The sequence below is a fragment of the Vigna unguiculata genome, chromosome 3 (assembly GCF_004118075.2).
Source record: "Vigna unguiculata cultivar IT97K-499-35 chromosome 3, ASM411807v1, whole genome shotgun sequence".
Classification (NCBI taxonomy): Eukaryota; Viridiplantae; Streptophyta; class Magnoliopsida; order Fabales; family Fabaceae; genus Vigna; species Vigna unguiculata.
In genome coordinates this window covers 24,902,292-24,914,627 of record NC_040281.1, presented here as the reverse complement: position 1 = coordinate 24,914,627, position 12,336 = coordinate 24,902,292, and the positions used below count along the sequence as shown (strand labels likewise).

The following is a 12,336-nucleotide window of genomic DNA, read 5'->3' as shown; positions in this document are numbered from 1 at the left end:
ATGTAGTTGGAGGTGCAAAATGATTAGGAAACGTGCTTGAGTTCTAGCAGAGAAAATTTTATTTTGGCAATTTGTAGAATAATATATTAGAGATATTTAATATTTTTTCTATAGTTGGTTTATTGGACAAGTTACATTTTTTGGACTTTGAATTTGATTTTGAGAATTTAATTTAGAAGACTAAGTTAGTGATTTTGAGAAATTTAAATTGATGACTTGTTATAACTAGTGCAGATTATTGTTTTTAACTCGCCTTATATGCCTTGGTTAACCAAAAACTGAAGCATATAATGGTGCAGTGACATTTTTGCAATTCCACCAAACTTTAATGCCTCGGTTCACAGAACACCCGAAACAAAAAATTGTTTTATGCTTCAGTTGATAAAAAACTGGTGCCAAAAGATAGTATATGCCTCGGTTGCAGAGACCTAAAGCCAAAAACTCACATATTTGGCCTCTGGTGACAGAGGACTGGTGCCAAAACCAATTATAAGCCTAAGTTATTAATTGAACTGAGGCAATATAGTTTATTTAGGGTTCAAAACGCATTAGACCAGCCACCATTCACGAAGCCATTGCAGCACCTCACCCACGAAAAACGTAGCAGGTCCATTGTGCCTTGAATGAGAAGAACGAAACCTCCACTGTAGCGTCGTCAATCATGTTCAACAGCGATGAAACTACTGCACCTAAACACGCATAAATGCACCTGCAATGGAGCTCCACGCAAATGTAGCAACGCCGGTGGACCAAAAGCGCAAACACATCCAACACGCAAAACGTGGCCATCATCATTCTCCACCCATTGCGAACCAGATTCGCGCATTCCACCATTGCGCCTAGAGTCGAACACCTTTGACGGAGCACTCGTCCACGTTCACACGAAGCCAAATCGTCGGAGAGCATACTCTTGCAACTACATCATCAACACAGATCTGCAGAAAATGATGTTCACGTAGCCAACAGAAACGCGCATCTGGCAGATCTGGAACGCTGGGAAGCAGATCTGGAACAGTTGGAAAGCAGATCTATGACTTCGGTTTAGGCGTGACCAGAGCAAAAAAGCGTCTCTATGGCTTCGATTGACACCCGAGACAAAAAATCATCCCCTTTTAACCTCGTCCCTATATGTCTCGATTCTAAAATTGAGACAGAATATCAAAAATCGGAGTCAAAAGCCCTTGGTGCAGTAATATCAATTCATGATGCCAGCTTTTATACCCGAAAGAAAAATTTACTCTACTGTAAATATGGGTAATGGAAATGAAAAGTACATATATTTTTTCTCTTTAGTTGTTTTGATTGTAACAATTACAATCGCTTTTATTATAGTTTTTTTTAATATAGTTTTTTTTTTTCTTGGTATTCGTTGACCTCTCTATAACTTTGTCTTTCAATTCGATACGAAGACAAATTCTTTAAAATTTGAAAACTAAGATTGTTTCATATCAAACTTATCACATATAATTTACAGTACAAACTACACGACCCAATCATAATCTTTATAGAATGACGCATGAATCAAAATCAAAAGATATTATTTTTGAGAGAAAAATCATTGTACAAAAACTTTACTCTATTATCACTTGGAAAATATTTCAGTTTAGAATTAAATTGTACCAAATGTTCTCCTGTTTCATATTTGTTTTTCATGAGTTTGATTCAAATAAACTTAGAGTAATCATCAACTAATGTAAGAAAATATCTATGACCAAATAAAGAAGGTACAAAATACGGTCCTAAATATCTTGACGAAGAATGTCAAAAGCTTTATTAGAACATGTTTCACTATTATAATGTGATAGCTATAGATTATATGTGATAATTAATTTTTCTCTAATAATTTTAGTGTTCAATGGCTCATTATTTCTTTCTTCTTATTCATTGATTTTATTTTATTTTTCACCCGTTTCTACCAGTGACCTATAGTTGTTACGATTTTTACACAAACCCTTCAAACATTTTCTTTCTTTATTCCAATGGCAATATGGTCATAGTTTTGATTTCTCCTCTGTAAATGATAAGAATTGTCACGTTTGGGTTTGAACTATGAAACTTGCGCTTAAATAAAAAAAAATGTAATTATATACATTTAAGTCAAAACCCTTACAATAAAACAAAGTAATTGGAAGAACCGTTTTACCTAAATGACGTAATAGATTTTAACATTGAGTATTACAAACTAAAATTTCTGTTAAAACCATTTTTTTCATATAATAAATATGTTTTTAAACACTTCCCATTTATAAACTTATGTCAAAATACATCTAAATTACTTTTAAATCAACTCAAACATACCAAACAATTAACTACATCATAGTATAATGATTATTCTATCATACTAAATCTTGATCATGATATATGTTTTTTTTTTATCAATGCATGACCTCAACATCAATCCAATTCAGACTAGATAAAAGATGAGAAACAACCTTCAACGACTAAGACACTGTCATATTATAAACTATTTGTCTATTGACTATTGAAGTTAGTTTTTTTATTTCTTTTAATATTCAATACTTTTATAAAAATATGTATATTTAGTTTTATATTCATTTATTCTTAATCAACAACATCACATATTAATTACTATATCTACTAATATCATACTATAATTAATACTAGAATAATCACATTTTTTAACTTCATTTATTAAAAAAAAAATACTCTGAAGATTAACCTTTTATGGTTATTAAATTTTACGCATTAAAAATGCTGGCATTTTCTTGAAGATATCAAGTTGAACAAGAAAGAGATTCGAAAAACTTATTTAACCTAAAATATAGAAAAAATAATTCCCACGTCCACATGAATATGAATAGAGTAGTTACAGTGCAGCTTTAAGGTAGCAAATTCCAAAATTTATAGGTGAAACACTAATACTATAATAATAACTCGAAAACACACTGAACTGCTCCACTACCTACCTTAACATGTTTATTATGGTGTTCACAGTTCTTCCGTTACCATCTCCCAACATATAAAATTGTTGAAAGAGGAACAAGTTGAGAGAAATAATGCATCACCAAGATAACATTTCAATTTTCATCATCAGAAAATAGAGATTAAGGATTATAAAAAAGAACTTTCACTTCCACCATGATGGCAGCGATAATTTTATTAATTATTACTTATCATTATCTTAGTGTATTCTTTGTGCTTACTTCAAACCAAAGCAAAGAGGAACAGACAAATCATGTTTATAAATTTTAAGAATTATCTTTAAAATTACAGAATCTCATTCTCTTAATCTCTTCTTTCCTAATTAGTTCAGGAATCTCTATTTAAAAGTAGTTTTTTTACAAAAGAGGAAATATACAACAGACAATGAGATGCACAAAACAAAAATTCTCTTAGAAAAAGTACTACAAATAATATACAACTTAAATTGGAGGATAATGGTATAAAAATCTTTTTTTATTAGTAAATAACACTATGAAATTGCATTTAAGTTTAATGGTCATGTATTGTGGGAATAAAAAATTGTGAATCAATTAAAAACCAGCATTGGTATAAATTTTTTAAATAAGCATTGAAAAATCAGTAAATCTATAATACATCATGGATGTAAAATAGTCCGGATAATCGGAGATTGATTAATTGAACTTTAATTATCATTTTAATCTCATTAGTAATTTTAGTCTTGTACTTCGACTAGATTGAATTAGTATTATAGTTAATGTTATCTATACCTATATATAATAAAATATCTCATTTAAATTTTACTCTTTAATAAATAACTATTTTTTAAATTAAAATATTAATTTTATTTTGTTAGATTTAATGTTTCATTCATTTAATTAATTTTAAATTAAAATAAGTATCTTTAAAAGAAATTATTTATAAAAAATAAAAAATATTTAAAATAAAATTTTAAAATTATTTATATTTACTTTAAAATTTAAAGAAAGTGAACAAATATGAACCATACTTTTTACTAGTTACAATAAAACATGTTATATTGATTTAAAAAATAAAGAATTAAATTAAATCACGTTTGAAAGATAAGAGGAAATAAATAAGTAAACAAATAATAGGTAAAAAAAACAATTAAGCCCAAAATTATTGATGAAAATAAAAATATGGACTCGGTAGAACTCAAGTGGAAGCCCAAAAATAAATTATATACCGTTAATAAAAGCCGTTTGGTCATATTCAGAAATTTAGGAGCAGTATTTTAGGAGGCCTTTGTTGTCGTGTTTTTTCAGGTTCTTTTGATTTTTCGTTGATCATTGGTTCCACTAAGTTTCACCATATCCCGTAGACTTTGAAAATTGAAAATCCTAGCCACTTCCGTGACTAAACTCAACCGCTGCATTTTCTTCTTTTCTTTCAGGGAACCATCCACCCATAACAACAAAAAAACAGCAAGCTGTGTTTTTTATCATTCTTTCTCTTTAAACAAGCACCCCCATCATGGAATCGTGCTCATAAAGCCAAAATTTCCTGTTCCCCTTTCATTTTTAGATTATTTTGCGGAATTGGGAGTTGGGGGCACAATTGAATGATGGGTCTCTTGACGAATCTTCGAGGCTTGAGAACAGAGGGCACCCAACAAGAGAGCTTACCCGTTTTGGCTACGGGTGGCAACCCAAAGAGGAAATGGAACAATCTAATGCCTCTTGTGGTTGCCCTTGTGGTCATCGCGGAGATCGCGTTTCTGGGTAGGTTGGATATGGCAAAAAACGCCGCCATGGTTGACTCCCTCGCTGACTTCTTTTACCGCTCTCGAGCGGTCGTTGAAGGTGAAGATTTGGGGTTGGGTTTGGTGGCTTCTGATCGGACTTCTGAATTGGATAGTTGTGAGGAATGGTTGGAGAGGGAGGATGCTGTCACATATTCCAGGGACTTCTCCAAAGAGCCTATTTTTGTTTCTGGAGCTGACCAGGTTTGGTTAATTCTGTTTTTCTTGTCTTCTCTTTGTTGTCGCTTTTTTCTTAATTATAAGTATAGTTGGTTTAAGCATCTTCTGGTAGATTTTTTTTTTTTTTTTAGTTTTGAAGCTTAGGACTTTTAGTTGATTCTCACTAGGTTGGTATTTAGCTCAAAAGGAGGAGATATTGGTGTTGGAGGAAAAGATGATCGAAAATTGGTTAAAGTGGTTTGAATACGTGCATAGAAGGCCATCAGAGCTCTCATCAGGAGATAAGATTCGTGAATGAGGGGAGGAAGAGACCAAGAAGGATAATGGGGGAAGTTGTTAACTCTGAAAATTTGATCTTTACACGAGTTGAATGATGTTGGGTGACCATGTTGCCGACTTCACCTAGTGTAAAGACTTTTTGTTTTTGCTGTAGTGGTGGATGTGTGTCGATCATGGTCATGGATGAACACATGGTCACATTGTACTTGAGAGTGGCGTTGAAGAATTACTGTTTTCTGCTATTTAGGTCTTTGCGTGGGGGATTTGTTTCCTCTCCTGCTAGTTGTTGAATGACAGGATCCTCCAACTCATTGTGGTGGATATTTATTTTTGTGAAGTTCGTTGTTTCTCTCTTTAACAACACCTTATCTTGTTATTCAATCCAAATCTCTTTGTTGGCATGTTTGCTTGATGCTGATAATTGGTCAAGATGTAATTCATGAACCTCCTTATAATTACGAAGTCCCAGATATTGTTCTTGTTGATCTTAAATTGTAGTTCATTCAAATGCAGGAGTGGAAGTCGTGTTCGGTTGGATGTAAATTTGGGTTTAGTGGGGATAAGAAGCCAGATGCCGCATTTGGGTTACCTCAACCAAGTGGGACAGCTAGTGTTCTGCGATCAATGGAATCAGCAGAATACTATGCTGAGAACAATATTGCCATGGCAAGACGGTGGGTAAGCACTGTTGTAAAGTGTTATTTCATTAGATGCCTACATTTTTTTGAATGTGATATCATTGCAATTCTAGCTACTTTTGTTCTTTGATTTTTTTTTTTCTTTTTGTTCTCTGTTAAAGTGGACACAGTAATTCGTTCCAATTGTGTTTTTCTTTTTTTTTTCAAATGTCAATAATTGAACTAATATTACAATGTCTTTGTGTACTAGGAGGGGATATAACATTGTAATGACAACTAGTCTATCTTCGGATGTTCCTGTTGGATATTTCTCATGGGCTGAGTATGATATAATGGCACCTGTGCAGCCTAAAACTGAAGCTGCTCTTGCAGCTGCATTCATTTCCAATTGTGGTGCTCGAAATTTCCGGTTGCAAGCTCTTGAGGGCCTTGAAAAATCAAACATCAAGATTGATTCTTATGGTGGTTGTCACAGGAACCGTGATGGAAGAGGTACATTGTGATTTTTTTTCTAGATTCAACTTCAATAATTATTAGTAATCTTTTATCCGTGTTAATATTATTATAGATGTTTTCTACTTTTGAAATTGCACTTTGTTTTGTACATTAATGTTTGCTTCTTATTTTGCTCTGAAAAAGAGCGAGAAAGCAATTTAATTGCAGAATTTAGACACTAAAAGATTGTAACATGTCTGCAATGTGCCTGCAAATGCTTCTGGATTTCTGGGATAACTTTGTTTTTTTTGGGTCAAAAGCTTTTCTAATTTTCACTGACCTGATAGCATTGTCAGAGCACTTGTTTTTCTAATGTTCTTTTATATTTTTAGAAGGAACAAACTTAGGTTCCGAACTTTAGGTGCTTTTAGTGTTGTAATCTAATTAATTGAAGTTTGATCTTCATAACTCACATCATAAAGGTTAGATTAATGGTCAAAACTGGCTACTGAGATCAAAGTCTTATTTTAATTAGAGCATAGGGTAAAGTATGTGTTTGGTCCCTCTAAACTTTTCAAATTTGGTTTTAGTTCCTCTAGAAATTTGTCTATTTTCAAATGCCACTAATTTTGAAATGCATCACTATTTGTCTAAAAGCATTGTCTAATGTTTTAGAAAGAACTATCTAAACGGCTTTGAGGATATAGTGCATTTTTAAATTAGAAGGGTGAAAAATGAAAAAGAAGAAGGAAATATGAATTCAGATCAGGGTTTTGAGTAATACTATCAGTTTGTTCTCCAACTTCTCCACCCTATTTCCAATTCTCTCCTTTCCACCTTTTTGTTCCTTGTTGACACTGAAGAGTAATTTTTCTTATTGAATCTTCCCATAGAAAGGATGGAGGAGTGTGAAACATGGAAGTGTTCTATCTTTTTCTTGCACTTATTATTAGTTTAAAATGAATTCGTTTCTAGTTTCTGCACATGATCAGGAAGGGAAAACATACAAAATTATCCTTGATGCTTGATATGTTGTTGGACATGAACAAATTATGTTCACAACTCAACATTGCGAATCTCAATTATAATTGTTATGTAAAATCCAAGAATAGTTTGACTGTGGTATGACTAATTGATTTTAAAGTTTAAGGAAATTACTCCTCTGCTTGAGTCAATGACTTCCGAAGTTCCAAAGATTACGCGATGCTGTTGTTATTTGTTAATGAATACAATTATGGTTATTATCTTACTCTATTGCAGTGAACAAAGTGGAAGCCCTGAAGCACTACAAATTTAGCTTAGCATTTGAAAATTCGAATGAGGAAGATTATGTAACTGAAAAATTCTTCCAATCCCTTGTTGCTGGTATGGATATGTATATATTTTATCTCTATTCTCTTGCATTTTCTATATATACTACATTTATTAATATAACACTAGTTTTCCGTGGGCTACACAAACATTTTAGTTTGGCTCTTATATCCCATCTGATTTTCTTTTACATCTAAGATTTTCTGTTGAAATGGAATTGAATGCTCAACTTTAAGTAAGTTCAGCAAAATTAAGGATGATAAAAAGTTCACGACTAAATTCAGGAAAATATTTCTTGAACATAAAATTTAGACAACAAACCTTGTTCCTTTGATTTTATGGCGAATTTTCAAGATGTATGTATATGGAAAAGATAAAATTAAAAAACTTATACTGTCAAATTTTTATGTTCAAATAATGAAATTCTTAAATTTATTGATCAACTAGTCCTTTTTATGGTTGTAGGCTGGAGTAGACATTCTTTAGTTGAAATTAATCATCTTAACTCTTACACAATGCTCCTTGAATTTTTCACACTTGAATATGATCCACTATCAGTTTCTTGAGTTCGTTGCTTCAAACTATTTGCCAACAATGTACCAGTATTTCGATCTGCTTCGGGTATCCAAATACATAGTTGGTACCGATGTACTGATTCTTATATGTATTTATGAAGTATCCAAGCCTTTAAAAAATTACAAAAAATTAATAGAAATACATACAAGACATAGACGCAATTATGATATTCATAATATAGGAACATTGAAGCTTTGTCTCTTGACGGATTTAAGAAGGGAAGACAAAAGAGAGTGATTTATGATAACAAAGGTTTATAGTTTTTTAGTTTTGTTAGTAATTTCCTAGAATTGCAATTTTATATTTTATGATTTTTTTATATATTTTTAGATATACATAATGCATTGGTGTAGTGTATGAGATACACATATTGTGTCTGTGTGCATCATAAACCGGCAATATACTCAGCATTTGTGAATGAACTTTGAAATGATGAACCGAACTTAAAATAGTGTGCAAGATACACTTGGTGATAGTGTACTGTTGGCATAAATTCAAGAAATCATACTGAGTGAAGTGGAAATTTACAATAATTTCCTGAAAGACAAATTTTTCTCTAATACTTGATAATATATTAATGTGCAATCAAGTCATATTCTTGTATTCTGGGACGCTTCAACATGAAAAATGCATTTCCATATAAACAGAATGGGGTCTGGTTTCTTAAATTTTGCACAATTGAAATATCATATGAACTCACTTTTAATGCTGGTTCTCAATATTAATCTCTTTAATTGTAGGAACTGTCCCTGTGGTTGTTGGTGCTCCAAATATTCAGGACTTTGCTCCTTCTCCTGGTTCAATTTTACATATTAAAGAGATAGAGGATATTGAGTCGGTTGCAAAGACCATGAGATACCTAGCAGAAAATCCCGAAGCATATAATCAATCATTGAGGTAAATTAAATGCTGAAGAGAAGGAAGTTGTTTGATTAACTTCCCTTTTTCTGGTTTAAAAATGTGAATGGATTTTGTGTTGTTCTTTATTTTGTGATTATTAGGATGCACCCTGAATTATCTTACTAATATAGGTGGAAGTATGAGGGTCCATCTGATTCCTTCAAGGCCCTTGTGGATATGGCAGCAGTGCATTCATCCTGCCGCCTCTGCATTCACTTGGCCACAGTGAGTAGAGAGAAGGAAGAAAATAGTCCAAGCTTTAAGAGACGTCCTTGCAAGTGCACTAGAGGGCCAGAAACTGTATATCATATCTATGTCAGAGAAAGGGGAAGGTTTGAGATGGAGTCCATTTACCTGAGGTATCTATTACCATCTTAGAATATCTTATGATTCTGTTTCATCAGACTCAGACCATCTGTGACTATTACCATTATGGCTCTTGAAATAACGCAAAGACAATTCATGATTTTAATTCCAAATGGCAGGTCTAGCAATTTAACTCTGGATGCTGTGAAGGCTGCTGTTGTTTTGAAGTTCACATCCTTGAATCATGTGCCTGTATGGAAGTCTGAAAGGCCTGAAGTTATAAGAGGGGGGAGTGATTTAAAACTCTACAAAATATACCCAGTTGGCTTGACACAGAGACAAGCTCTTTATACCTTCAGCTTCAAAGGTGATGCAGATTTCAGGAGTCACTTGGAGAACAATCCTTGTGCCAAGTTTGAAGTCATTTTTGTGTAGCATGCTATAAATGGTATCTCTGCTCTTCCTGAATTAGCTTCACTTAGGTGAGCACTAGCTAGAGTTTTAGGAATGAGTATGGCAGTGAATATGGCATGGCTTTATTTATGCCTAGTTTCTTGGCCAACTCATTGATGTTTTATATGAGAAAGACATCACACTTTAAATTTAAACTCGTTTCTGTAGAAGTGCAAATCCATATTTAATGCTTAGTTTTAGTGCTCTTATCTGATCATCTAGAAATCACAGTTCTTGTATATTGTGAGTGAAAAACTGAAAATCTAATACAAGCATAATATGTTTCACTCAAGAATATATTATGACTTCTTGTTGTTTTTTGATGATCTCGAGCTTTTTTAGTGTCTGGAAATTGTGAAATATTAGATGAAATATTGGAGGATCTATCTCAGATGAAAACTGCGTGATCTTTCTGATTTTTTCCAGACCCAAAACAGATTCCAAAATAGCTTTTATACAAAGGTTTTTGCTGTCACTAATTCGATTAACAATTTACCTAATCGATTATCGTGAGTATATTTTCACTTACTTTGTACCATACTCACAGCTAATCCATTAGTTAAAAAACTAATCATATGCAGAATTACACAGCAGGCCTGAAATACATTTGATAAAGAGAAGCTAATTTCCTAATGCATATCCTAACTGGACCAAGCTATGTTTTATCCTAGATCAGTAGACATCATCAAAACTGTTCTTCATTTATGGATGAAAGGCTCCCCCTTCCAACAATCTCTCCCTTTTTGATGATGTCCAAAACATGGACTGTGATAAGCCTACCTGCAGCACATTAAGCAAACAACAACAGCAGTACACAGTACAGGCGCACAAGGCAAACAACAGCACAGGCATATAACAGATATCACTTTCATTTTATGTTCCCCCTATCAGTATAGCTTATCAATGCAGTGGCAAAATAATTCTCCCCCTTTTTGGACAGTAGCAAAAAGACATATTCAAGATGGGACAGGGAAAAAAAAACTAAATAGCGCAACAAAGTAAAAGATGCAGCAGTAGATAATGCATAACAACCAGGATAACAACCAGAATGCATAACAATTTCGCATAATGGATTAGCGGGCTCCTTTTGAGAAATTAAGTAGCAACTATGTGATGTAGAACTTAACACAGACTAAGCTTCAGACAGAACACGATAATGGATTAAGGCCAAGGTTAGGCAAGCAGCTACACAGTTTGAACACAGTAGGCATACAATGTATGACAATACTAACAACGCAACAGGTGAAATCAGTAGCGCAGGTTTACATCAGAGTGCAGACAGCCATAAATCAAATCAGCAATTAAGTATTGCAACATCAGTTTAAATCAGTTGCAATATCACAATAGAAGAGGAACTTTTCACCTTGGCAATGCCTAAAATTTGACCTTTGTTATTAACACCTCTTGTAACATGACCAATAATTGGCTTTGTAAGATATGTTGCAGAACTTCTTCACATCTCCTTTCATGTGTCTTGAGCATCCATTATATAAAAGCTACATTGTTTTCCTTGCATCAAGACACACCTGAAACAAAGATTAAAGAGAAGATGCAAGTACCCAATTGAACTTGGGTCCTTTCATGTTAGTGGTTTGAGGTGTTCCTTTAGGTACCCATTTGTACTCTCCTTTAGGAACCCCACAATTTTTAAAGTAGCAGGAATTAGAAAAATGGCCAGGTTCAGAACAGTAAGTGCAGATAATAAAGGATGGTTTGCTGATGTTGAGGAAATTTCTACACGATAATCGATTAGAGTTGCCACTGTAACCAATTCCTTCTTTATTCAGCACACTCCTTTGAGATCCTAGTACAGCATCTAGGTTGGATCTTCCTAGGGTAAATTTTGAGAGAGTTTTCATCAAATACTCTATCTTTTCTAGTTGTCCTGGGCAGTGCTCACATCTGGACCTAGGATGCTTTTCAGATTTTTCTAATTTCTCCAAGCAAGTTATTAGATTCTCATTTTCCTCTTCTAACTGTTTTATCCTACCCTCAAGCCATTTAATCTCTCCTTTACACTTGCTATTTGACTTTTGCAGTTTTGTAGCTTCCTTATGCAGTTCATTAAATGCATCAAGCAGTTCATAGTAATTATTTTCCTCATGTTCAGATGTGAAGCTACTCACACTGCTTTTGGATGATTCTGCTTTAGCCATCAGACACAGATTATTTTCCTCTTCAGTACTGTCATCAGATTCACTGGATGTGCTGGAATCATTTTCTTCCCAAGCAATGTAGGCTTTCTTTTTCTTCAGGTGCTTCTCTGCCTCATTTTTCTCTTCCAGTTTCTGCTTCATCTTCAGCACATGGCAATCTGCCTTGATGTGTCCTGTCTTGCCACACTCATAGCAGGTTTGAGTTCCAGATCTGGATTGCTTCTTGTTTTCTGCATGACTGTTATTAGTTTTATTCTTATACTTCAGAAATTTTGAGAACTTTTTCACCATTAGTCTCAAGGATTCACTGTCAGAGTTGCAATCATCATTAGAGTCATCTACAGTTTCTGCTTTCTTCAGTTTTGCTGCAGATTTTACAGCACTCTTCAAGGCTATTGTGTGCCTCTTTTCTCCATCC

At 33.6% G+C, this 12,336-nt stretch overlaps 1 protein-coding gene across 1 annotated transcript; it reads left to right on the top strand.

The window, feature by feature from the left end:
- The first annotated feature begins 4,172 nt into the window (after positions 1-4,172).
- LOC114178538 (glycoprotein 3-alpha-L-fucosyltransferase A) lies at positions 4,173-10,088 on the top strand. Its single transcript, XM_028064516.1, has 7 exons — positions 4,173-4,888; positions 5,657-5,817; positions 6,032-6,273; positions 7,477-7,581; positions 8,844-9,000; positions 9,135-9,362; positions 9,489-10,088. Exons 1-7 carry the CDS (start codon positions 4,505-4,507, stop codon positions 9,742-9,744), a joined length of 1,533 nt encoding a protein of 510 aa, XP_027920317.1. The 5' UTR covers positions 4,173-4,504; the 3' UTR covers positions 9,745-10,088.
- The last annotated feature ends 2,248 nt before the right edge of the window (positions 10,089-12,336 follow it).

What these genes read in the sequence shown, in the direction of transcription:
- LOC114178538 (XM_028064516.1), top strand. Translation starts at nt 4,505, where the DNA reads ATGATGGGTCTCTTGACGAATCTTCGAGGCTTGAGAACAGAGGGCACC. An exon ending in TTGTTTCTGGAGCTGACCAG is followed by an intron (nt 4,889 to 5,656) that starts GTTTGGTTAATT and finishes ATTCAAATGCAG; the next exon opens with GAGTGGAAGTCGTGTTCGGT. An exon ending in CTTCCAATCCCTTGTTGCTG is followed by an intron (nt 7,582 to 8,843) that starts GTATGGATATGT and finishes CTTTAATTGTAG; the next exon opens with GAACTGTCCCTGTGGTTGTT.